The sequence below is a fragment of the Cynocephalus volans genome, chromosome 6 (assembly GCF_027409185.1).
Source record: "Cynocephalus volans isolate mCynVol1 chromosome 6, mCynVol1.pri, whole genome shotgun sequence".
NCBI lineage: Eukaryota > Metazoa > Chordata > Mammalia > Dermoptera > Cynocephalidae > Cynocephalus > Cynocephalus volans.
The window spans coordinates 114,364,860-114,390,314 of record NC_084465.1 but is presented as its reverse complement, the minus strand read 5'-3'; the positions used below and the strand labels follow the sequence as shown (position 1 = coordinate 114,390,314).

Below are 25,455 nucleotides of genomic sequence, written 5' to 3'. Positions count from 1 at the left end.
AGTTTACAGGACTTGCAGGAGGGCACGAAAACTCAAGGACTTCCAGGTTTCTGGAGTGTCCTTTATAGAGGGAGAAACAGGTTTAGGGAAGGGGAATCAAGGCTCTAGACATAAGTTTGGATTACCTGTCACCGACCAGGGTGGAGGTCACAGAGCTTGACTACGGCAGAGGCGGAGGGGAGGAGAGGGAGGATTTAAGAGGCACTGGGAGGGGGAGAGGGGGATTATCCGGACGCGGTGACTGGTTGAATATCAAAATGGGGGTGGGGACATGGAAGTTTCGGACTTCTACGACTGACTACGTGGGGACTCAGCGGCGCCCAGAAAAATGAAGCCGACCCAGCCCTACCCCGAGGGACGCTCTGCAAGGGCGGAGGTGCTGGGAGGGCCCGGCCACCAGCCGCTGTAACGTGAGCCAGGCTCCGGCGGAAGGGCGGCCAGGGCTGATCACAGGCTGGCTCGGGACGGGGAGAGAGGGGCAGAGCGCACTTCGTCCTCCCCGGCTGAGGCCGCCGGCGTCGCGGAGGAGGTGGAATTGGAGCAGAGCCTCCAAGGTCACGGAGAGACGCCAGAAAAGGCCTTTGAAGAAAGAACCTCCTCGGGGTTTGAAGGGCAGGTGTCCTCAAGATCTGAGAAGCCCAGGAAAGAAGGGAGGGGGGCGGGGCCCGGGGCTGGGGCTCGGTGTCGACTCGGGAATCTTCGGCCGAGGCTCGGCAATCCCCCTACCTCCCCCTCGGGCCCCTAGCCCGGGACCCATCCGGAAACAGCCGAGCGGATCCGGAAATAGCCGAGAGGACCCGGAAGCTGTGAGCGCCTACACCCGGGAGTTCGGGAATCCGGCGTTTGCGCTGAAGCGATGGCGGCAGCTGCGCCGGCGGCTGCGGGCGAGGGCGGGCGGCGGCGGCCGGGGACCGGTACGTGAGGGCGCGCCCATGCACGCGGGGGCGGTGAGGCCGGGGGCGGGGCCGAGCTCGGCAGCCGGCGGATGGGGGATGGAGGGGAAGACTGGAGAAAGGGGCAGGGCTACGCCGCTGGAGAGGGGGCGGGGCCTGGAGTCGCTGGCGAAGGGGGCGTGGTTTGGCGATGCAAGGGGTTGGGTCAGTGACAGGTGAGAGGCGGAGCCCAGTGAGGGGAGGGGCGGGGCCATCAGAAGGGCGTGGTCACCCAGAGAAAAGGGGATTGGGGGAACCGCGGAACCGGGGAGAGGCGGACTATAGGCGGCACAAGGCGGAGCGAGGTGGGACGGGGGCGGGGCCAGGTGAGCGGGGCGGGGCCAGGTGAAGGTAGTGGGACCTTGGCCGCAGTAATAGGTTGCAGGACTTGCTGATTTGGTAGGAGGCCTGGGGTGTTGGGAATTAGGGAAATGATGGGAAGAGAGGTTGATCCCTGTCCCCCACAGCGCTGGACCCCCAGCCCCAGCACGGGGAAAAGGTTGAGGCCGAGTCGGGTGAGCTCGGCCGGCTTCGAGCTGAACTGGCAGGCGCCCTGGCGGAGATGGAGACCATGAAGGCTGTGGCGGAGGTGAGCGAGAGCACGAAGGCCGAGGCTGTGGCTGCCGTGCAGCGACAGTGCCAAGAGGAGGTGGCCTCCCTGCAGGCCATCCTGAAAGGTGAGACAGGGCTCCCCAGACTCCGCATCAGCCCATAACGGGGAGTGCATGATAAAGTAAGGGGTCAGAGGCTGGCCGGTTAGCTCGGTTGGTTAGAACGCAGTGTTGTGACACCGAGATCAATGGTTCGGATCCCTGGGCCGTCCAGCCGCCAAAAAAAAGGAGGGGGGTCAGGGGGCACAGATACGGTGTGGGTGGGTTAGCAGTGCACGCCTAGAAGAGGGCACGCCTGTGGAAGGGGTGCCCTTTTCTAATTTGCATAGAGGCGGTACATGCGATACCCAGCTCTGCCAGTCACAGCTAAGTTTAGCCGCCAGCTTCTACTTGTTTCCTTGCCCCTGTCATTTCTTGTCCCTCACTGATGACTGATCAACCCTGAAGATGAGCGAGAAACGTCTCGGTTCACCGGACGTGCCTCATTTCGCTCTGGGCCTCTGGGCTACAGACTCAGCCCTGGGCCTAGTCTCTGTGAGTCTAATCCTCTGGTTTCCTTCCTCCCCAGGCACCCCTACATTTCCCCTCCACCCCACCCACACACATGCACCTACTGCCCTCCCTCCACCTCACATCCTCAGTTCTTGGGAAGCACCAGCTCCCCTGGCCCCAGATCCCCCAATTTCTTTTCCTATTTTCTTCTCCCCGCTCCTGTAGTAAAAGACCAGAGTCTCTGAAACAGATGTCGGACCTGCCCCCACTCCTCTGCCTCCACTGCCCCTTCTGTGGTGGGGCTCTAGTCTACTCTCTCCCAGACTATTGCCACAGCCTTCTCACAGATCACCCTCTGTAGTCTGGCCTTGACGTTGGCTTCCCATCCTCATCCCACCTTGCCATTTCCCTTGGTAACAGCTGCTCCCGGCTCCAGACTTCTCCAGGGGTTGTATTTACCACAAATTCAGGCTTCCACATACGAGTACAGTATAGTCATATCCTCATATGACTTACCCTGCTATTAATATTTTATTTAAATAGATCCACTTTTTAAAAGATTACATATATTTATTGAAGGAAACTTCTTCTTCTTTTTTTTTTTTTTTTTGTCTTTTTCGTGACCGGCACTCAGCCAGTGAGTGCACCAGCCATTCCTATATAGGATCCGAACCCACGGCGGTAGCATCGCTGCACTCCCAGTGCCGCACTCTCCCAAATGCGCCACAGGCTCGGCCCTTAAAGGAAACTTCTTATCTCTACTACTTAAGAAAAACTAGGTGTGTCCTAAATAACAATAGCTAACATTTATTGAGCATTTACTATATGCAGGCACTGAGCTAAGTGCTTTATGAATAATTCATCTTCGTAATAAACTATGAGTTAGGAGCTGTTATCCATTTCCATTTTACAGAAGCAGCTTTGAGGCCTAGAGAGGTTAAATAACTGGCCCAAGTTCACACAGCCAGAAAGCGGCAGAATTTTTGGACAGTTTGGCAGCTGAACCTTTACTTCTAACGTTAGTACATGTTAAGATAAATTAATATGTATGCAAATAAAAAAAAGACCACGTTCTACCAAAAATAAAAAATGTCTATGTTCCACCCAACATCACCTCTGCCTCCTGCTGACCAAACCTCTTGGTGTGGCATTCATGGCCGTGGGAGCCACCCACCTCCTCCCTCTCTAGCATCTTTCCTCATGCGGCTTCACTCTTCCAGCATGCCACCATGCCCAGAATCGCCAGCCACTTTCCCTGTGCTTGTGCTGGTCCTGTTACCTAATGTGTCCTTTCCCTCCTTCATCACCTGCCAGTGTCCTCTCCTGGCCAGGCGGGCAGAGTGAGGGCTCTTTCCTCTGGGATCCAGCCACGAGGCCAGGCTGGTCCTCCTATAGCTCGTCTCCACTGCATCACGACTGTTGCCATGGCTGCCTTTCTCACTATCCTGTAAGCTCCTGCTGGCAGCCTTTGTGTCTGATTAATTTCTGTATTCCCAGAGCCCAGCTAAGAGTCTGGTCCAGAGTAAATATTTATTACTATTTGCATTAGTCTGTTTGTATGTTGCTATAACAAAATACCTGAGATTGGGTAATTTATAAAGAAAAAAGGTGTTATTGGTGTCACAATTCTGGGACAGCCACATCTGGTGTGGGCCTCAGGCTGCTTCTGCTCTTGGCAGAAAGGGGCAGGCAGCCAGTGGATGCAAGCAGATCACATGGCAAGAGAAGAAGCAAGAGAGAGAGAAAGCAGGGGATGTGCCATGGTCCATTAAACAAACAGCTCTTGTGGGAACTAATAGAGCGAGAACACACTCACTACCCACATCCCCAGGGAGAGCATCAGTCTGTTTATGAGGGACCCATCCCCATGAACCAAACACCTCCCAACACTCCCAACAATTGGGGATCAGATTTCAACATGGACTTTGGTGTGGGGACAACATATCCAAACTAAATCGCTCTTATTAAGTATTGATTATTACTGGTATATGTTAATAGGAATAGATATCATGTCTTTAGCATTTATTGTGTGCCGGGGAGAGGACTGAACACCTTACTTACATCATCTCACCTAGCCCGGGGGTTATTGGTAGTATCCCCAGTCTGCAGCTGAGGACACTGCTGCATAGAAAGGCTGAGAGATTGTCCGGCTCCGTCTCTGCAGAGCCCATGGGTAGCTACTGTGGTAGACTGCCTCGCAGAAAGAGCCAGTGTGCCAAGAGCCCCTGCCCGGCCACAGGCAGGGCCAGTGCGCTGACCCTCCTCCCTCTCCTTTGCCCTCCCTGCCCCGCCAGACTCCATTAACAGCTACGAAGCCCAGATCGCTGCCTTGAAGCAGGAGCGGCAGCAGCAGCAGCAGGACTGCGAGGAGAAGGAGCGGGAGCTGGGCTGCCTGAAGCAGCTGCTGGCCCGGGCCCACCCCCTGGACTCCTTGGAGAAGCAGATGGAAAAGGTTGGGGTTGGGATGGTCTCCCCCTCCCCCTGGGGTTTGGAAAGATGTTGAAGATTGACGTCCCATTCCCCGGTCTGGGCACAGGGCACCCTTACAGTTCCAGGTGCAGCACAGAGCTATCATGTATTGTTAAGGACTTGGCTCCATGCTCAGTAGGCTCCTGGCTTCTCCCTTACTAGTGGGGTAACCAAGTTCATTCACATCCAATATTAAGGTAAATCATGTGGAGGGAAAGGAACTAACACTTAAGGATATTTCTCATGTGCTAGGCACCATGCTAAGTGCTTGACAGACTCCGTTTCCCCAATCTGTCCCCCGTAAGGGAGGTCCATTCGATCGATTTATGCACATAAAAAGGAGTGGAATTGGGATTTAAAAATCTAGGCAGTCTGGTTCTAAAGTTTTTGTTCTTAATCTCTATGGTATATCACCTCCTTTATTACTGTTATTAACAATAATGGGAAACACATATTTCCAAATGCTTCATCTCTCAAAGCAAATTTACATCGTTACCTCATTTGATTATGCTTATTTGAGATAGGTAATTAATACCTCATTTCATGCATGAGGAAACTGAGGCTCATGGAGGTAGAGTAAATCACCTGGTTAGAAAGACAGAGATCAGAACAGGAGCCCAGGAAAGGAAGGCTTCCAACCCACAGCTTCCCAGCAGAGGCTGCCACTTGCATCCAGAGTGTTCCTCAGGGAACACTTGCACAGGGTGGGGATAAAGGGGAGGGCTCTGTTCGATGGGAGCCCTTTGGTACAGCAGAGGGAGCAGCAGGTCTGCAGACAGATCCCAGCCCTGGCCCCACTGCATTCAGCCGCCACCCGTCTGTCGTGTGCAGAGCGCATGTTCCAGGATGGCAGGCAGGACTGAAGGGGTTTGGTTTGGCCACACAGGCTTACTGTGCCTGTTACAACTGTTCACATGAGAGATCTGGAGGGTCAAGCTGAGGTTATTGGAGACGTTTTTGAGTGATTCAACAGGTAGAAATGGCATGAAATGGAAGAGGGTGGTGACGGAGATGGGGATGACTGGCACATTTTTGCCTCGAACAACTGGGTGGACAGCAGGGCTGTTCTTGCTGACCTTGTGCTTGTGGCAGGAGGACCAGTGTCAGTGAGTTGGTTCAGTTTTGGCTGTATGACATTCCAAACAGAGATATCCAGAGGCTCTTAGCTGTGCAAGTTCAGCAGGATTGCAAGCTTGAAAAGAGGGGGAAAAGAAATGGTCAGCCTCATGGTGGCGATGGGAGTGTGTGTGGGAGGACATGTCAGTTAGAATGAAGTTTGGCTGCATGTGATTGGAAACCCAAATTAACAGTGGCTTAAATAAGATAGAAGTTTGTTTTTCTTAAAGTCCAGAGGTAGACATTCCAGGAATGGTGTAGCAGTTCAACAAGTCATTAGGACCCCAGATTCCTCCTATATGGCTGTTTTGCCATAGGTAGCAGATTGCCTCATGATCCAAGATGACTGCATGAGGGTCAGCCATCATGTCTGCATTCCAACCAGTAAGAAGGAGGAAGAAAGAAAAGCACACCTTGTACCTTTAAGGAGTTGTCCTGGAAGTTGCACGTGGCACATCTGCCTACATCTCATTAGCTGGAACTTAGTCACATGGTCATGTTTAGTTGCAAGGAAGCTAAGACATGTAGATGGTATTCTAGAATTTAGGCCACGTGCCCAACTAAACATGAGTTTCTATGACAAAAGAAAAATGGATGTTGGTGAAGAAAGATGTGGTGAGTAAGGAAGGTGGCCGTGACCTTGCACCCTTTGCCTTATGCCCTGGGGCAAGTCATGTGAGCTCTCAGAGCCTCTGTGTTCTCATTTCTAAAATGGGAGTGCCGGTTAGCTCAGGTAGAGCACCACCTTGTAACACCAAGTTCAAGGGTTTGGATCCCTGTACCGGCCAGCCACCAAAATAAAAAATAAAATGGGGGTGGACAGTTCCTTCTAGGGAGGATTTGAAGAGCTGATGTGCTTGGAGAGAAAGTGGCAGACAGACCTGAGGGGTCCAGCTGTCAGAGGGGGGACTGTGGCTGCCCATCACCCCCTGCCTCCAGGCCCATGAGGACTCAGAGAAACTGCGAGAGATCGTGCTGCCCATGGAGCAGGAGATCGAGGAGCTGAAGGCAAAACTGCAGAGGGCAGAGGAGCTGATTCAAGAGATCCAGGTGAGGGGGTGGCCGAGGGATGCTGAGGGAAGAAGGGACGCCACAAGGCCCCAGCCCCCCAGCCTCTTCTCTGCCCCTTTCCCTAGAGACATCCCCGGCAGCTCCCTTCACTTCACGGCTCCACAGAGTTGCTGTCCGTGTCCCGGGACCCCTCTCCCCCACTGGAGCCTGCAGAGGAGCTGAGTGGAGATGGGGGTGCAGCGGCTGAGGCCTTCGCCCGCAACTGTGATGACAGCGCCTCCATCTCCTCCTTCTCCCTCGGCGGTGGGGTCAGCAGCAGCGCCTGCCTGCCCCGTAGCCGCCAGGGCCTGAGCCCTGAGCAGGAAGAGACAGCCTCTCTGGTGTCCACGGGCACCCTGGTCCCTGAGGGCATCTACCTGCCCCCACCGGGTTACCAGCTTGTCCCAGACAACCAGTGGGAGCAGCTGCAAACGGAGGTGAGTGGAATGGATAGAGTGGCTGTGTGCTGCTGTCCCTCCCTTCACCAGATGCTTATTGAGAACCCGCTGTGTCCAGGCCCTGAACCTGGAGCTGGGGTCCTTATGGAAGGAGAGAAGCCCCCTCCTAGTGAAGGGAGGCAGACAGAATGCATGAGCACACGTAAGATAAAGTCGTGGGGAGAGATGCCCAGAAACGACTGAAGAGGCTAATGGGATAGAGACTGGCAAGCTAAGGGTGGAGCTGAGACCCAGGTGGTGGGAGGAGGGGCTCTTAGAGATCTGGGGCAGCGGGAGATGCAAATTCAGAGACCCTGAGGATGGATAGACCATGGTGTGACTGAGGAACAGGAAGCCCACCAAAGGGAAGAGGAGATGCAGTTGGGAAGGGAGGCAGGCTCACAGGAGAGATCTGGTCTCGCAGGCCGGCTGTGGAGTTTGCATTTTACACCAGGAGGTGTGGGAAGCGTCTGCCGCAGACTTTTGCAAGCTGGCTTGGGCCTCTGTGTGAGGATGGACTGTGGTGGGGCAGGGCAGCAGGAGACGCTGAGTGGCTGGCGGGGGCTGCAGTTTAAGAGAAGGTGGTGACTAGGATGGAGATGACAGCAGAGATGGGAGAAGTCGGTGGATTTGGAATCTACTGTGGAGGGAGATGGGCAGGGCTGCTGATGGGCTGGGCTTGGGGAATGGAGGGACGAGAACAGTCTGCTCCTGGGCTTCTGGACTGTGTGGACAATGGCGCTGCCCATCCCTGCAGAGGGTGGCATGAGAGATGTGATGGAGGGAAGCCCCCCCTTGGAGAGAGACACTGAGGACAGGGTCTGTGGCAGGGTCGGCAGCTGCAGAAGGACCTGGAGAATGTCAGCCGTGAGCGGGACGAGCTACAGGAGGGCCTCAGGCGGAGCAATGAGGACTGTGCCAAGCAGGTGGGTCCCAGTCCCTACAAGAACTGCCACCTACGGCTCCCCCTGACTCACCCCCACCCTCCTCCTACCCACAGATGCAGGTGCTCCTGGCCCAGGTCCAGAACTCAGAGCAGCTGCTGCGGACCCTGCAAGGGACTGTGAGCCAGGCCCAGGAGCGGGTTCAGTTGCAGATGGTGCGTCCTGGGAGGCACTAGGGCAGGGGGCAGATGAGTCTGACAGTAGATGGCTGGGGCAGTGGGGCACACGTGGGAAGCTGGGGCACTTGTCCTGCCCCCCAGCTGCTCTGGCCTCACCCTGAAGTTGGTGCCAGGGAGGTAGAAGGGTTTCAGGGGCAGACAGCCCCGTGGCCAGAGCAGGATCCCTGTAGTGACACAGAGCTGGGTGATCTCGAGCTGACCCTGCCAACTTGGGGCCTCCTCCTCGCCATCCGTACAGCTAAGATAATGGGACCTCATTTGTCGAGCCATGAGGATTTAAAGCAAATCAGATACTTACCAAGACAAGTGAGGAGGCAGGAATGATTGGATCGGGCCAGGTGTAAGCCAGGCAGGAGCAGGAGGCAGTCTGGCAGTCAGAGGCCTGGGCAGAGGGGCTGCTGCTCCTTAGTGCCCTATTGTTGCCTGGGAGTGCTGGCTTGATGCTGCCAGATTGTCTGACTTTTCAAAAGAAGCCAGAAATGTGGATATTTGTGTATTGGCTCCCAGTTTTTAAAGTTGCCAGTTACTTTAAGGTTTAAAAAAATGGGCCAAATGAAATACCCGGCATGGGCTATGGCTGCTAGCATGTGCCCTCCTAGTCGGCGGGGAGAGTGTCTAAGGAGAGTGGTGGCCACAGACGTTCAATAGAGGATGTTTCTTCCTTTCTGGGAAGATGAGGGTCAGGGGCTTTCTGGCTGTTAGTCTTCGAGGAGGGCTCAAGGTTTGGGTTCACAGGGACTGGAGACGCCCTGTCCCCCTCACAGCCTCGTACTAACTGTCTGTCCCCAGGCAGAGCTGGCCATGTCCCACAAGTGCCTGCACCATGAAGTGAAGCGGCTGAATGAGGAAAACCAAGGGCTCCGAGCTGAGCAGGTGCCATCGTCAGCCCCCCAGGGTCTGGAGCAGGATGAGGGTGAGGAGCAGTCGCTGCCCAGCTCAGTGCCGGTAAGGAAAGTGTCAGTCCTCCCACTCCAAGCAAAGCAGTGCACTGGCCTGGACCACAGGTCTGGGGACAGAGCCAGGTTACAGTGTATCAGCTGTGTCGCCTTTGGCCAACTCAATTTGACTTCTCTAAGGTTCAGTTTCCTCATCTGAAAAATGGGACCATACCCCCTTTCCAGCGTTGACATAAAGAGAAAGTGAGTTAAATGAATGCTTGAAATGAAGGAAGCAGTAATTTGGTTTATCTGCTGTTTTTAAGTGACATGAGATCCACAAGATTGAATTCATCGTCATCTTTGGTTCCTAACAAGCTGACATCATTGATCTATACATGGCCTTTGCTGACTTTATTAATAATTAGTAAAAGTAGTTTGTTTATTAGAAATATAACGATCACTTGGGAACCCCTTCCTCCCCTGAGAACTATAAGTTACGTCTACTTCTGTGCACCCCCCGTGTTCCTTGACCCTGTTTCACTTTCTTGCCCTTTTTTGGCAAAATGTTCATTACATAAGCAATGGAGTGTTTAACTTCAGTTGTTTTTGAACTTTTTTTTTTTTTTCTAAAAGATGACTGGTAAGGGGATCTTAACCCTTGACTTGGTGTTGTCAGCACCACACTCTCCCTAGTGAGCCAACCGGCCATCCCTATATAGGAATCCGAACCCGTGGCCTTGGTGTCATCAGCACCACACTCTCCCAAGTGAGCCAGGGGCTTGCCCTGTTTTTGAACTTTTTTTTACTTTATTTTTTGGTGGCCGGCTGGTGCGGGGATCTGAACCCTCGACCTTGTGTTACAACACTGCTCTCTAACCAACTGAGCTAACAGGCCAGCCCTGTTTTTGAGCTTTATAAAAGGGCGTCTTGCTCTAGCTAATCTTCTGCAACTTCCACTCAGCACCGTTCTGGAGAGTTCCCTACGTTGTGTGCTGTGGCTGTTGCTCGCTCATTTCACTGCTGTGCCACAGCATTTGGGTTCTTTCCTGTTTTCACAGTATCCTTCCTTCCTTCCTTCCATTCCCCTTCCTCCCCACAATCCCCATCTGGCTGGTGGCCCCCGGTGGCTCCTGCTCTCCTGCTCCCGTGCACAGCAGGTGGCTTGTGTCCCTTCCAGGAGCTACAGCAGCTGGTGCGACACACACGACAGGAGGCATGGGCCCGGCAGCAGACCCAGGAGCATGAGGCCGAGCGCCTGCGGATCGAGATCGTGACACTGCGGGAGGCGCTGGAGGAGGAGATGGCGGCCAGGGTCAGCCTGGAGGGGCAGCTGAGGCTGCAGCGGGAGGAGACAGGTGAGGCAGGAGGAGATGAGTTGCCCACCCCACTCCCAGGACGCCTGGCCTCCCCATGGGGGACGCTCTGGGCCCTGTGCGGGCACAGGCAGGAAGGAACAGAGCAGGTGCTGGCCTTGACCTCTTTCTTTCCTTCCATACAGAGGTGTTAGAGGGTGAGTACAGGCTGCACCCTGCGGGAGGGAAGGCAAGGGTGAGGGGGAGAGGGTGTGGGCCTGATGGCTTGCCCATGCTGACTTCCAGCCTCCCTGTGCAGCCTGAAGACAGAGATGGAGCGGGTCCAGCAGGAGCAGAGCAAGGTGAGGCAGGCCTCAGGCTGGCTGGGATGGAGAGGGACGGGCGGGTGCAGAAGACCTTAACCAGGCCCTCCCATCCTTCACATCTCCCTCAGGCCAGACAGCAGGAAGCCCCAAGGCAACCACCAGGCTCAAGTGGGACAGGGGAGGTCAGAGTCGGGGGGGGGTGTAAAGGGGGCCCCCGTGTCCGAATATCTCGTGGCTTTGGCCTGGCACCCTCCCAAGCAGGACCCGCTCAGCATCCCGTTCCTGCAGGCCCAACTCACAGACCTCCTCTCAGAGCAGAGGGCTAAGGTGCTGCGGCTGCAGGCTGAGCTGGAGACCAGTGAACAGGTGCAGCGGGATTTTGTACGACTGTCCCAGGCTCTGCAGGTATGGCGTGTCCCCTCCCCACCAGGCTGGCATGACTTTGGGCCACTTTTCCTGGGTCTTGCAAGGACAGACCCCAATTGGGGGAGTCCTTACCTCCTTCTGGCCTGGTCTGCCTCCCCAAGCCATTGCTCCACAGATGCTGAAACTCTTGTGTGTGCCTCTTGGTCACATGAAGCCCTTAGCACAGGGTCAGCATGTGGCCGTGCGGAGCATCTGGGATGTCAGCCCCAACCATGGCTAGCACCCCTACACTTCCTCAGGCTGCACTCTCAGGACCCATCCCTTCCCCTGACACCGATTTCACTGTAGGTTGGGGGAGGTGGCCCCTGAGCACACTGGTCCTGGGTACTGCCCTTGGGACTGGCAGGTGGACTAGGGGCTATGTGTCCCCACCAAGGGCTGTCTGCGTCCCTTGCCCGGCCCCACAGGTGCGCCTGGAGCAGATCCGCCAGGCAGAGACTCTGCAGCAGGTGCGCAGCATCATGGATGAGGCACCCCTGAGGGACATCAGGGACATCAAGGATACCTGAGGAGCCAGGACATGAACCCTCCAACTCTGGTCCCTGGGGAACACTGCCCTTCTCCCCTCCAGAACTGTGAGGCCTGGGCTTTGGGGGGGGGGGTCTCAGGATGGAGTCTTCACCCTCCCCCTACCTGGGGTTGATCTGATCAGGCCACTGAGGCCCTGTCTCCCAGCATGTCCTCCCAGGGGTGGCTAGGCCATCTGCTCTCAGTGATGACATCTGGGTGAGGGTCCAATCCCCTCCTGGACCAAAGGTGCGGGCTCAGCCCTACAGCTTTCTGGCTGCCATGCTGCCTCTTGCCTGGCCCCCAGCCAGCCAACAGCCACGTCTGTCACCGCCTGTCCCCCTCCCCAAGGTGCAGCTGAGCCTGTGGTGCTGGGAGCCCCTGTCAGCCAGCCAGTCCCCCACACGTGCCCTGGGACAGGCAGCTGCTTTCTGGACTGCATGACACTAAGATGCTTGTCCACAGGGCCCAACCCGGGCCCCAAGATGTGCATGGAGGCGAGGCCGGCCAGACTTTTCTGTCATTTATTTTCAATAAATAAGCAGCTCAGTTCAGTCGGTCGCCTTGTCCCTGCAAGCCCCATGGGGTTGGGAAGGGGGAGGATTTACAAGGGTCAAGGGAGGGTGAGTTGCCGAAGGGGAAGAAATGAAGGGGTCATTGTATTTATAAACAGAAACATGTTGGGCAGTAGGGGGTTCGGGGGGGTCTGTGCCACAGCTCTGGCTGAAGATGCGTCACTATCAAGGTAGGGAAGAAGGGGCAAAAGGACATTACTTCCTTCTTTCATCTTCTGGATCTGGAAGGAGAAAGGGAAGGGATGAAGCAGGGGGTGGGGTGGGGGCAGGAAAAGAGCCCCCCACGTGGCCATCTCCCGGCAAACTCACCTGGAGGGTCACCCCAGTCCCATTCCTCCCTATCATACTCACCTGTGTCCCCAGAGCCACCCCCCCCACCACTGCAGCCCTGGTAGCAGAGACAGCCCAGCGCCCAGCCAGCGCGGCACAGCGCAGCCCAGCAGGCACTGGTGCCCAGAGGACCTGACAGTGGGGCTGACGCCCCCACAGTGGGGGCAGCAGCTCCCACCACGGGGAAGCGTGACAGTGGCAGCAGTGGCAGTGGCTCTGCGTGGAGCTGCGAGTGCAAGTGACCGCAGATGCAGAGGGGGCAGGGGGCAGGCGGCGGGGGCACAGCAGCTGGGGTGAGGACAAGAAGGGAGGGAGATACCTGTGACACGGGTTCAAAGAGATGGAGGAGGGAAAACAGTTATCCTACAGCCAGAGAGGACAGAGAGACACCGTCATCAAGGAGGGCGGCGGCACGGAGGGCCAGGAGGGCTGAGGAGGTGGCGGGGCTGGCCTGGAGGACATGGCCCCCGCAGGCGCACAGGGGCTGGGGAAGGGCCTGGGTGCTCCCCAGTGGGCGCTGGTCCTGCAGGGCCAAGAGCGCACCCTCCTGGAAAGGAAGTGGGTGGGGCTGCGCGGCGCAGAGGGGAGGGCTGTGCTGGGGCTGGGCTCACAGGTGGGCGCAGGCGCGCTCCTTACCCTCCAGGTAGTTACGAGCAACGAACTTGAGGATCTCGTCGAGCCCGATGACTGGAAGTGAGATCTTGAGGACCATGAGCCACTGGGTGAAGTCCAGGGCCCGGAGCTTGAAGATCATCTGGGGGCGGGGGGAGGAGCAGCGGCACCATCAGGAGCAGGTGGGGGGAGCCAGGGGGCCGGCACTGCCCCTGCCTGGTCCCACCATCCTCCCCTTGTCAGCCCCTCCACTGGGTCCTGGGGTGGCAGAAGAAGGCTCACCGGCAGGGGGTCGACATAGAGGATGAGGAAGTGGAGGGACATAGAGAGGCAGATGGAGCCCAGCAGCCAGATGTTCACCCAGGGTGGCATCCGCACCAGGGACTGGTTCTCAGACAGGCTGTGGTCCAAGGCCAGCAGAGCCCAGGGTGGGAGACACAAGGAGAAAGACACGGTGAGGAGAGAGGTGGAAGCAGGGGAAGTGGGGACAAAGGCAGTGGGGAGAAGGCAGCAGGGACAGGGGCAGGCCCACCTGTTGAGAGCATTGCACATCTCAATGGTAACCAGCACAGACAAGGCCATGGTCATGGGCTCGGGGGCCTCAAAGACCTCACATTCCACACCCTCAAAGTGAGGGTGGTCCTCGGTGCACTGCATGAAGTGCGTCTGCAAGGGAAAGGACAGGAGACTGAGGTCCCATGGAAGCCTCTGTGCCACCCTCCTGGTCCCCTCCTCTCCATCCTGCCCCTACCAGCTGGCTGTAGGTGACATGAGGCCCGTCCTCTGCATACATGAACCACCAGGCAGCCGCTCCCACAGTGGCTGCACCCACGTATCCTGTATTGGAGAGAAAACAGGAGTCGGTGGTCAGGGCTGGCAGACAGGAGGCACCAAGAAGGCGTCACATGGCCATGGACGATGGTTGAGGAAAAGGCCTCTGGCACGGCTATGCTGCAGGAGCTGGTGTCCCAGAGAGGGGCTTAGTCCTGAGCACTGGGAAGGATTGTGGGGTCCCATCTGCTCACCCCCAATTGCCATGTAGCGGAAGAAGAGCCAGCCACTGATGAGGGGCTCCTTGGGGCTCCGGGGGGGCCGGTCCATGATGTCCAGGTCTGGTGGGTTGAAGCCCAGGGCTGTGGCCGGGAGCCCGTCAGTCACCAGGTTCACCCACAGCAGCTGCACGGGGATCAAGGCCTCGGGCAGCCCCAATGCTGCTGTCAGGAAGATGCTGTGGGAAGGAGGAGTCACATGTCTGTCCTGCCTCCCAGACCTGTGTTTCCCCCACCCAGCCCCAGTCCCTCCTGGGTGCCCCTCCCCCCGGTAGCTCACCAGACCACCTCGCCCACGTTGGAGGAGATGAGGTAGCGGATGAACTGCTTCATGTTGTTGTAGATGGCGCGGCCCTCCTCCACGGCCGCCACGATGGTGGAGAAGTTGTCATCAGCCAGCACCATCTCAGAGGCTGTCTTGGCCACGGCTGTGCCAGATCCCATGGCAATGCCGATCTCAGCCTTCTTGAGGGCAGGGGCATCATTAACACCATCACCTGTCTGAGGGAGGGGAGGAGGAGCAGGTGAGGCTCAGGGCACCTTCCACCACTTCTCCATGCATGTGTCCCCAGCTCCCCGAGAGGACCATCTGAGTGGACACTGGAAGAGCGCCCCAGGCCTGGGCTGCCTTTTGGACTTCTCACCATGGCTGTGATCTCGTCGAAGGACTGCAGGTACTCCACGATCTTCGACTTATGGGAGGGCTCCACACGGGCAAAGCAGCAGGCGCGTCGGCAGGCTTCCCGCTGCTCTGCCAGGGGCAGGTCGTCAAACTCACGGCCAGTGTAGGCACGGTCTGTCACCTCGTCTTCCTCCCCAAAGATGCCAATTCGTCGGCAGATGGCAATGGCTGTGCCCTTGTTGTCCCCAGTGATCATGATGACTCGGATCCCGGCGTCGCGGCACAACTGGATGGAGCCTGTGACCTCCTTGCGGGGTGGGTCCAACATGCCCACCACACCAACAAATGTCAGGTCCACCTGGGGAGACAGAGCAGAGAGTGACAGATCAGGGAGGGACTGGGAAACTGAGCCAGAGAGGGAACATCAGGGAACTGGGGGACAGCCTGAGCCCTGGGCTGGCAGCCTCAGCGCCTGCTGTTCAGACCTCAGCAGGGCTCAGAAGCTCAGGGTCAGGAAATGTTTCTCATTCCTATTTGTACCTGTAGGTCCTGGTGGTGCCAGGCCTGTTGCAGGTGCCAGATCATGTCTTTCATAGAAAGAGCATGATTTGGAAGTGAGGGCAGTGGATTCTGCTTTTGGCAGTGCCACCACTTGGTCCACAACTTTGAGCGAATCCCTGTTACCTCCCGGGCCATGATGTCCCCCCTATAAAATGGAGGGAGTGGACTTTGGTGCTGTTCAGAGTGCCAGTCCACTACAAGTAAGGAGCTTGTGCCAAAAAGCGGACCAACTGCCTCAAGACAGCCTTACTTTGGAAGACACATCAGCTGAACCCCACAGTGTGCTGAGTGACACTGACTGCCATTCTGGTGCAAGCACCTCACCTCATCGTGGACCAGTCCACAGATTACACTTAAAGTAGCACCAGACTAGATAATTCCTAAGGGTCTTTCAAATGCTGAATTTCTATGACCCGTACTACAGAACCATTGATCTGACTGATGAGGTAGGAAATGACAAGGGTGCTGGAGGGCTTGAGGGGCAGAATACTGGAAATCTGACTCTTCACCCACTCCAGGACAGGGGGAGGCATCCACCTGCTCACCTCGTACTCTATGAACCTGGCAGAGTCATCCAGGACCATTTCCTCTCGCTTGGGGGGAGTGTCCCGGGTGGCCAGGGCCAGGCAGCGCAGGGTGTCCCGGCCAGTGCCCCACTCCTTGATCACTGACAGGATCTTCTCCTTCACTGGCACTGTCAGTGGCACCCGGGTAGTGCCAACTCGCACGTAGTTACAGCGGTCAATGACCCCCTCCGGGGCACCCTAGGAGACCAGAACAGCATTCAGAGACCACTGCCTTCCACCCAGGGCACAGTGAGAGGAGGCAGGGATAGGAGAGAGACCCAGGATTATGAAGAAGAGGAGTCTGAGGCACATTCTGATTTCTGACCTTGATAAACATCTTGTTGCCCACAGCAGCCCGGGAAGATTTGGCTGGGGAGCAAAAGACAGACATGGACTTTCTGTCTCGGGAGAACTCCAGGGTAAATTCCTTCTTCATTAGCTGGCGGATGACCTGGGAGAGAGGAGACAGGGAGATGCATACCAGACCCTTTTAAATAGTCAAAAAGGATCTGGAGATCACAGTAGACCACCAGCTGAGGCCGAGAGTGAAGCTGGGTCTGGTAGCTACAGCACATAGGGAGAGAATTCCAAGGCTAATGCTGCCACTGTGCTTCTGCGTCCAACTTAAAGCACAACAGACGGCTGGCTGGTAAGCTCACTTCGGAGAGCATGACGCTGGTAACACCAAGGTCACAGGTTTGGATCCCCATACTGGACAGCCACCAAGAAAACAACAAAAACAAAAAAGGCACAGTGGAAACAGGATGGACTGGTGTGGCACTATCCAATGGAACTTTTAATTGATGATAGAAACTGCTTCAACCCACTGTCCAATATGGTGCAATTGAGTGATGGCTATGGAGCACTGGAAATGTGGCTAGAGTGACTGAAGAACTGAATCTTTACTGTAATTTGAATTTATCGGAATGTAACTTACTATATGTGTTGTTGGACAGTGTAGGCCTAGCACCTGGCACACAGTAATAAGCACTCCATAAAAAGCACTCCATAAAAATGAATGAGAGCTTTTCTTAACCAAACGCATCATGGATGTTTCTCCACAAAATAAAACATATATAAAATTACAAAAATAAATAAATAAAAATAAATCTGTTTGCATTATCATATTAAGTTTAAAATTATTTCTGTATTAATAGATAAATATTTAGTTTGCTTTCACTTTTTTTGTTATATTAAGTAAAGCCGCAATGAGCATCTTTGCATATATAAAAAAAAAGAAAAGAAAGAATAAGAAATGTGAAAAATATAATACCCCACAGGAACTCACTCTAGACTTTCGGCAGATATTACCAGCAAGGACTCAGAGTGACAGTACCAGAACTGGCCTTGTTCATCTGGACAGGGAAAGTCTTCCCTGCAGGTGCGACAGCCATAATTCACAAATGCTAAATCAGGACTTGGGAGAAGATGGAAACAAGGGTGCTTCTAGAGACAAAGGGAGAACAGTTGAAATCGGGGCTGTCCCAGGATGGGTCACTTGAGGCTTGTGTGTCCGGCTCTGTCCATTTCAGCTCAGGGCACAACAGGAAGAAGTGATCCTAAAGTCATCAAGGGCATTGCGGCCAGGCAGCAGAAGGTGCGGCATAACTCCAGGGGTGGCAGGTCCCACCCAAAATCAGCCCGGCCAAGGAGAGCTGTGGTGAATGCCATCTGCCTGTGCTGGTTGAGATCCCAGCTTGGGGCACAAGGCCCCACCCAGCCCGACTGGGGGCCTCTGCCTCCTGAGTTTGCTTGAGCCCTAGTCTGTGTGACGTGGGGTGAAGGCCCCATGGGAGGGGTGCCCAGACTCACCGAGTTGCAGGCGTTGGCCCTCTCCACCTTGGAGAGGTTTCTCACATCAGTGTTGAACACATTCATCTTCTCCACCAGGGTGGTGAGCGCTGTCTCGGTGGCCTCGCCAACCTTCTCATAAACACCTTTGGACTGAGACGGGTAGAGGAGGAAGAAATCAGTGCCCTGGGCTCCCACCTCTCACATCCACCTTCACCTGGAGCAAGAAGGGAGCAGTCCATTCACTTCCCTTGTGCCCCGGGCAGAGGACTTGGCACACCAGGCCACCTGCCTATGACCCTTCTTCCTGGGCTGCGAGGAGGCCCAGACTCTGAGCCAACTGGAAGGGGAAGGAAGGACTGCTTTGGGGGTGGGGAGGTTACCTCATTGAAGTCCAAGGAAGAGTCATTGCAGAGGGCACAGATGGTGGCCAACTCCACCAGCCCATCATACTGCCCTGCCCGGACTGGCTTATCATTCTTCAAGCTGGCAGCAGGATGGGGAGGAAGAAGGGAAGGAGACAGTAGAGAAGAGAAGAATGGGAATGAGACACAGAGAGAGCACAGGGAGATCAGACAGCGGGGATCAGGACGGACAGCTGGGGAGATGGCAATGAACTTGGAGATCGGATGGGAGAGAGAACAAGGTTGGGGAAGGAAGTGGAGAGAGAAAGGAAAACAAAACTAGAGGGAGGCCTGGGGTGAGAGGTGGTGGGTGGGGAATGTGAGGAGCTGGGGAGAAGAGTTCCAGTGACTTACACCTCTCCCTCTGGAGCGTAAGTGGAACCAGTGATGGAGAACTCATTCAGCAGGCAGATGTCCCCGTCCACCTTGTCGATGATAAACATCTGCAGGGGGAGAAGGGCATGCACAGAGATGTCCACATCTCCCTATCCCCAAAAGCGCTGATGGAGACCCAGGCTCCTGGCCTTACTCTCCCTGGCTCTCTAAGCAGAACTGAGCTTCCGAGCGTCTCCCTCCCTCTTGCCTTCCTCATTCCTCCCTGCACCCCCTCTTCCCACCATGACTTTGCAATCATTCTCCATGGTGTGTGTCTGTGGCCTTAAAACGAAAGTTACTGCAGGCCATTCTGTGGCTTCATTAGATCAGGGAATAAAATAAGACGTGGACAATAAAGTGTGGTTGGGGGCTGCGGCTAATGGCCAACCTGTTAGCACCTGGCCCATCTCCAGCTCCAGCCACTTGTAGCTAGATCTTCTAGTTTTGCAGGAAGAGCTAGAAATTCAGATGATTTTCCTATGAAATCTCTTGACTTTCAAATGTGGATAATTGATGCATTTTTATGAGACACGACAGAAGGCGAGTTGCACAAGCCTGTGGTCTCGCTCTAAAGCCTGTGTTAGATGGATGCAGAGGATGCAATGCCCAGAGGGCAGTAGCCTACCCTGAGCTCAGAGCAGGCACAAAAGGGATTGGGCTTTTCATTCTCAAGAAGAGAAATGGTTAAGCCGTGTTCCAAGACAAAGAGATTCTGTGGTCAAACAAACTTGAGAAACTCTGGGCTAAACAAAGTGGAATCCATCTTCTCTACAGTCAGCCTTTGCCAAGGCTTCCAAATGCCAACAGGCTTGTGGGTCTCCCTGGGGCCAGGGCATGGCCTTTCTTGCCCTGATCTGACCACAGAGCCCTCACTTCTCAGAACAGCAGTTTATATTTTGAGGACATACTATTCCACAGAACTCTGTTTAGGGCAGGGGTTCTTTGCCTGGGGTCCATGGAGTCCATCCATGAACTTAGATGGTCAAAAAGACCACACATTTTTTTTTCTCTATCTGACATTTAGCATCCTTCCAGTTACGAATGTAGTCAATGGACCACATTAGTATTAGCAAAGCTTGTGACTTTACCACCAATATAATCACAGGTACTTCCCTATCACATTACTGTTGCTGCAGGTCTCTCAAAACAGCATAATTTACATTCATCACAGCTTCAACATTATGATAGTTCTTAGACCCACTGCCAGAACACTCTATCTAATGCATTCATAAACAAGCATATATACTACCAAGTTACAAATCTGTTTTTAAAATATTTTGGTAACTGTATTTAAATCATTGGTTTCCTCTGAAATCTATGTATTTTTTGCTATGTATTTTAAAAATGAAATCTTATATATGTTTTATTTATTTAAAATATTATACTGAGAAGGGGTCCAACTGCCAAAGGGTCTGAGGCACAGAAAAGATTAACAGCCCTGGGTTAGGGAATGCTATTCAAGATTAGTGTGGCTGGGCTCACCAGGCCCTGTCCTGGAGTGACCATTCTGGAGGGCATCTGCTGCACAGGCAGGTGCTCTGGGGCCACACAGACTTGGGTTTGAAACTCAACTCTGCTACTTATTATTAATTGTGCATCTTTGGGCAAGTCATTGAATCTCCAGACCCTCTGTTTCCTCTGAAAGATGGGGTTAATGAGATATCCCCCTGGATGGGTTGTCGTGGAGAATTAGGAATGACACATAGCAGTGTCTGGCTGGGGCAGAAGGGTCCTCTCTGGTCCCTTTCATAGCCAGCAGGATGGCACCCTGTCTACCTTTTGAGCATTTCCCAGGCCAAAATGAGAAGCTGCCAGTGATGAAGAGATAATCCATCTTTGGAGGGCTTGTTTCACCCCCATAGGCAGCTTTCTGACTGGAAGTGTTGCCCACCCTGCTCCTGACCTTGCAAACAGACATCTGGTTGGTGGTGAGGGTGCCTGTCTTGTCGGAACAGATTACAGAGGTGCAGCCCAGGGTCTCGACAGAGGGCAAGCTCCTCACAATGGCATTCTTCTTTGCCATCCGGCGGGTGCCCAAGGCCAGGCAGGTGGTGATGACAGCGGGAAGACCTGTGGGGAGGAAGGTGAGGGGGTGAGGAAACAATCTAAGGGGAGGGAAGAAGACCTAGTATGGTCAGCTAAATAACAGCCCCCAAAGATATCAGGTCCTAATCCCTGGATCCTGTAAATGTTACCTTAACAAAAAAGGTCTTTGCAGATGAGCTTAGCAAATGGGAGAAAGAGAGCTGCCATTACCTTCAGGGATTGCAGCCACAGCCAGGGCCACAGCAATCTTAAAGTAGTAGATGGCACCGCGGATCCAGGAGCCCCCATGGACAGGATCGTTGAAATGGCCAATGTTGATGAGCCAGACAGCCACACAGATGAGGGAGATGACTTTGGAAAGCTGCTCCCCAAACTCATCCAGCTTCTGCTGCAGAGGGGTCTTGTCCTGTTCTGTGGCAGCCATTTGGTCACGGATCTTCCCAATCTCAGTGCTCACGCCAGTGGTGGCCACAATGCCCAAGGCCTTGCCAGCTGCAATGTTGGTGCCCTGGGGAGATATAGAGAAGTCAAGAGATCAGGCGAAAGGTGACCCTCACACTACATCCCATGCCGAGGGCCTCACTCTTCTCACACTGCCATGTTTCTCCCAAACTGGGGCCTCTGGCTTGAGCACATGACAGCTGGCTTTGGATTGCTCACCGAGAAAAGCATGTTCTTCTTGTCTTGGTTGACAGCTCGGGGGTCAGGAACAGGGTCTGTGTGCTTGATGACAGACACAGACTCGCCTGTGGAGAAGGGGCCAAGGGTTTTCAGATGACATCACGGCCTTCTCCTAGATTTCTGCCCCTAACTCCTTCCCTGCTCTGCAGGACAGGGCCTGGTAAGGACCAAGCAACCATCCTGGAGAAAGTCTGTGCTCTGAAATGAGCCTCTGGAGGCAAGTGGGAAGTCAACTACACTTAGAGTGAAAAGACCTTGACCCAAGCCTCAGCCTGACCCCTTACAAGGTGCATGATTTGATCACCTAACCTCCATTTGCTCCTCTGTAAAATGGGGACAATAACGTGTTCACTTCAGAACAATGTCTTGGTGAACACTGAATACGCTGATGTGTGTGAAACTGCACTGTCAGCCACAGAGCACGTCCTGGGAGGGATCTGGCCTCCCTTTCCCTAACAGCAGGGCTCAGATAATCATCCTGGGCCAGCCCAGTCTTGCCTCCTAGGAACACGGGGAATGTTTGCTGGCTTTTCACCCTCTCCTTCCCAGTGGATAAACAGAAGTGGCTGTGGACTGAAGTATCCAAACCCTCCATCTTGTCCTAGGACCTTACGGTTCCTCACTTGAGGACTGTTGAGGATGTCGAAGGAGACAGGACAGTTCTCTGGGTGTAGTACGTTCCTGTGCCCATATGGAAGGGGTGGGACGCTGGCCATGTGGTGACTGGGCACAAACGTCCGGCCCTCTACCGTGACCCCTTGTGTTTCAGGCTTGTGACAGAGTGAACAAACTTGAGCAATGCTGACGTTGCTCCTCAGGAGCCAGGAGGAGGCCTGTCGCTGGGTGTCTCTTTTATCCACCTGGAATCTCATCCCTGACTGTCCACCCAGCTCCTCCCTCAGTCCATCATCTTCCCACACCCCTTGATGCACGCTCCCACCCAGGCAGCAGACCTGTCAGGATGGACTGGTCGACCCGCAGCGTGGTGGATTTGATGGAGAGGATGCGGATGTCTGCAGGGACTTTGTCCCCCACTGTGGAGAGAATAGAGTGAGGTCAGTTGAGAATAGATTTTTCTTCCTTCCTGAGAAAAACCCAATCTTTGTCTGACTTTCTCCCCTCATCCATCCTTCAGGTCTCAGGGAGGCCATGGGAGCTGCGGGCCCACCCCAGGCTTGCACTAGGCCCTTGGCATGTGCTCCTACAGCCCCTGCAAGTGCCCCCCATGGTAACACCCATTCCTACCATCCCCCTTGCTGAAGGCTTCTCTTTCCACCTCTGTGAGCCCCATGAAGGGAGGGTTTGGCATACTGCCTGGCACATAGTATGTGCTCAGTAAATGCTGAAAGACTAAAGGGAAAATTAGGGATATCCAGCTGTACGATGAGAGACTAAAACAGAATGGGAGACGGTGAAAGAGAGAGGGAGACAAGAGTGAGAAAGGTAAGGAGGGAAAGGCAAGAAAAGAACACAGAGAAAGCAGGGTGAGCCAGACAGAAGCAGAGTCAGGGTAAGAGCATAAAGTGGACAGCCAGGGAAGGCAGGAGAAACAGGAGAAAATATAGGAATCGAGAAAATCAGGGTCAACCAATAGAAAAAGTGGGGCAAGAAGCAGGAGAGCAGTGAATAGAGGGAGGAGGAAGGAGGGAGAAAGGAAGGTGCGGGAGGGGCGCAGGTGGGTGCTGGAGCGGAGCACACCCCACAAACCTGGCGCCAAGCACCTGAGGGAAGGCAGTGGAGTGAGCGAGCCGGGGAGATGGCAGGGAGAGAGGGGCAGGAGGAATCACACACTGGAGAGCTGGGAAAAATGGAGGAAGATGCACAGGCAGAGTCGGCCAGCCCGCAGAAGCCACCTGGGGGGGCTTGAAGAGGTGGGCATCCCGCCAGACTCAGAGACCTTTGCAGGAGGCTGAACACCTCCCAGGGCCCCTGCCTGGTTCCATCCTGGTCCCCTGGATGGTGCTAGGGACAGGATTTGACTGCTTTCTTTTCCTTCAGTTTCTAAGGTCCCTCCTCCTGTGCCAGAGGAAGTGGACGAGGAGGGAGGAGGTTGGTGATAGATTTGGGCGGGACACCCTGTCACCCAAGCCCAAGGGATATTTATAGATATTCATGGCGCTGACTCCAAACTGTCACTGCAGCAGGATGGCCCTGCAATGGGGCACCAGGGACTTTGACACATCCTCCCTCCCTCTCCTCGAGCTTCCAGGGTGGTGACTTGGGTGTCTGGTGGAGGGAAGGAGGCCTAGAAAGATCCATCCCCCCCGCCAGGGGCCTGGAGCTGTGGGAAGGCCTCGCAGGGCAAATATAAAAACCGCTGAAGGGGGCAGAATCCCAGTAATCTTAGCCACCCGGCCCCCACCCCTCCCTTGTCAGGCATTAAGTGTCCCTCACCGGAGGGCGGGGCTCCTCCTTGAGCTCCCTCCTCTCAGGTCTCGTGCTCTTTGCTGGGGCCTGAGTTTCCCTTACATGGTCGGGGGCTTGAGCCTTCAGCCCTCCTCCTCTCTTCTATCCTCACTCCTTCCCCTCTGAGAGGCCTCAAGGGCACTGAGAGGTCAAGACTGAAAGCTGACCAAGCTTGAGGGTGGGTGGAAGGAGAGGGAGGCCAGGCCTCAGGAGGGGGTGGAGATGGGGCCATTGGCAGACACTGGGTTCCACCTGTTGCTTGCAAGTGCTGGGTAAGAGGAGGGGGAGCAGGGGTCTGCCTGCAGCTTCAGGGACAGGACTGGCTGTTCCTGCTGAGATTCCGGCATGCCCTGGGGTGACCTCCTGAGGAGTCGGGGAAGGAGAAGTAAAGCCTCCACCATCCTCCTGGACACTAGGCTCAGGGGCTGACCAGCTCTCACCTTCTTATTGGCCTTGGACACAAGACCTCCCATCCTGGACCACCCATTCCCATTACTTACCGGCCACCTCCACAATGTCCCCAGGGACAATGTCTCGAGCCTTGATCCTTTGCACTGACTTGCGGTCAGCCCGGTAGACCTTCCCCATCTCAGGTTCATATTCCTTCAGAGCCTCAATGGCATTCTCTGCATTACGCTCCTGAAGGGATGGGGCAGAGGGGAGGAGGGTCATCAGAGGGAGGAAGGTCATGGAAGGAAAGGGGACTGGTCAGGGAAGACTGGGGTGAGGAGAAGGAAGGCAGGTAGAGAGGGAGGGGCAGAGGCCAGGATCCTGGGGGAAATAGGGACACCACAGAGGAGGAAGGGTGATGCAGTCCGGCTCCCAACAGAGGCAAGTAGACAAAACCCCACATGAGGGCAGGTTGTGTATGTGTGTGTGTGTGTGTTGAGGAAGCTGTAACCTACAATTGAAAACAGGTAAGAGGGCTTGGGGGAGAGAAGAAAGGAGAACCAAAGAGAATCAGAAAGCAGGGGACAGGAAAAGTAGAGGGTGGTAAGGTAAGAGGAAGACGGAAATCAAACTAGCATTTTTTGAATTCCTATATATACCAAGCACGGTGAGGTCCTTTTAGACTCATCTTGTTTAATTTCATGGTGAGTCTGAGAGACAGGATTATTAGCCCCATTTTATGGATTAGGAAACTGAGGCTCAGAGAGATGAAGGAACTTGCTCAAGGTCATACAGCCAGCAAGCGACAGTTGTTCCCAGTCTCCTACCTCTTCCCAACACTCCAGCCTCTTTCCAAGCTGGCCAATAGGACCAGAGGAAAAGGCAAGCCCAGGGGAAGTGAAGGAGGAGGTGGAGACCGGAGGGAGGGTTGGCTTCAAGTTCAGTGTCGGGACAGGAAGAAGTAAGGAGGGGTCAAAGCTAACCTGCCAAACCCCCACGATGGCGTTGGCAATGAGGATCAAGAGGATGACAAAGGGTTCCACAAAAGCAGTGACAGTCTCTTCACCTTCCTCAAACCACGCCAGCACCTGGGGAGCAGGGGAAAGGAGAATGACAAGTAATTTTACCCCCAAGTGGGTAAAGAAAGGAAGAGGAAGGATCCTAAGGACCGCTGCAGAGGCGAGACCACGTGCAGGAGCTAGCAGGGGAGGGCGTCCTGGGGGCACTGCAGCCCCACATCTGTTAGAGGTTCTGCACGCTCAGAGGCTCACAGCACGCACACCCTTCCACTGTCCTTACTCTGCAGGAATAGGCGGGCACAGGCATGCACAACGTGGGGATTAACTGGGAAAGCTTTCAGGTTTCCCTGACTGCGTTGTTGGCTTGTA

At 54.8% G+C, this 25,455-nt stretch overlaps 2 protein-coding genes across 6 annotated transcripts in view; one reads left to right on the top strand and one right to left on the bottom strand.

Moving 5' to 3' along the window:
- Window positions 1-272: 272 nt before the first annotated feature.
- On the top strand, window positions 273-12,213 carry RABEP2 (rabaptin, RAB GTPase binding effector protein 2). 4 transcript variants are annotated; one of them, XM_063099067.1, is made up of 13 exons: window positions 273-914; window positions 1,400-1,609; window positions 4,330-4,487; window positions 6,560-6,670; window positions 6,757-7,107; window positions 7,938-8,033; window positions 8,108-8,206; window positions 9,020-9,175; window positions 10,286-10,463; window positions 10,607-10,618; window positions 10,707-10,762; window positions 11,015-11,131; window positions 11,560-12,213. In XM_063099067.1, exons 1-13 carry the CDS (start codon window positions 857-859, stop codon window positions 11,659-11,661), a joined length of 1,704 nt encoding a protein of 567 aa, XP_062955137.1. In that variant the 5' UTR covers window positions 273-856; the 3' UTR covers window positions 11,662-12,213. The 4 variants fall into 4 exon arrangements, with proteins under 4 accessions (XP_062955137.1, XP_062955138.1, XP_062955140.1 ...); XM_063099068.1 differs by lacking the exon at window positions 10,607-10,618; XM_063099070.1 differs by lacking the exons at window positions 11,015-11,131; window positions 11,560-12,213 and having other exon boundaries at window positions 10,720-10,739.
- The window catches only part of ATP2A1 (ATPase sarcoplasmic/endoplasmic reticulum Ca2+ transporting 1), a 15,461-nt gene continuing 2,175 nt past the window's right edge, over window positions 12,170-25,455 (bottom strand). Inside the window, exons 4-23 of one of the 2 annotated variants that reach the window (XM_063099063.1) lie at window positions 25,051-25,155; window positions 24,178-24,316; window positions 22,225-22,305; window positions 21,251-21,336; window positions 20,801-21,098; window positions 20,448-20,614; window positions 18,524-18,612; window positions 18,149-18,251; window positions 17,787-17,918; window positions 16,300-16,425; window positions 15,954-16,172; window positions 14,870-15,205; window positions 14,506-14,726; window positions 14,202-14,404; window positions 13,928-14,013; window positions 13,709-13,842; window positions 13,459-13,576; window positions 13,201-13,318; window positions 12,884-12,927; window positions 12,170-12,455 (exon numbers count right to left, since the gene is read on the bottom strand). In XM_063099063.1, coding sequence (XP_062955133.1) covers window positions 12,923-12,927; window positions 13,201-13,318; window positions 13,459-13,576; window positions 13,709-13,842; window positions 13,928-14,013; window positions 14,202-14,404; window positions 14,506-14,726; window positions 14,870-15,205; window positions 15,954-16,172; window positions 16,300-16,425; window positions 17,787-17,918; window positions 18,149-18,251; window positions 18,524-18,612; window positions 20,448-20,614; window positions 20,801-21,098; window positions 21,251-21,336; window positions 22,225-22,305; window positions 24,178-24,316; window positions 25,051-25,155 — 2,766 coding nt within the window. In that variant the 3' untranslated portion in view covers window positions 12,170-12,455; window positions 12,884-12,922. The remainder of the gene's footprint in view (window positions 12,456-12,883; window positions 12,928-13,200; window positions 13,319-13,458; window positions 13,577-13,708; window positions 13,843-13,927; window positions 14,014-14,201; window positions 14,405-14,505; window positions 14,727-14,869; window positions 15,206-15,953; window positions 16,173-16,299; window positions 16,426-17,786; window positions 17,919-18,148; window positions 18,252-18,523; window positions 18,613-20,447; window positions 20,615-20,800; window positions 21,099-21,250; window positions 21,337-22,224; window positions 22,306-24,177; window positions 24,317-25,050; window positions 25,156-25,455) is intronic. The other variant, XM_063099062.1, reaches the window with a different exon arrangement.

Excerpts from the sequence above, each read along its gene's own strand:
- RABEP2 (XM_063099067.1), top strand. The coding sequence starts at position 857 with ATGGCGGCAGCTGCGCCGGCGGCTGCGGGCGAGGGCGGGCGGCGGCGG. Across the intron at positions 915-1,399 it reads GCGGCGGCGGCCGGGGACCG|CGCTGGACCCCCAGCCCCAG; the intron begins GTACGTGAGGGC and ends TGTCCCCCACAG. Across the intron at positions 8,034-8,107 it reads ATGAGGACTGTGCCAAGCAG|ATGCAGGTGCTCCTGGCCCA; the intron begins GTGGGTCCCAGT and ends TCCTACCCACAG.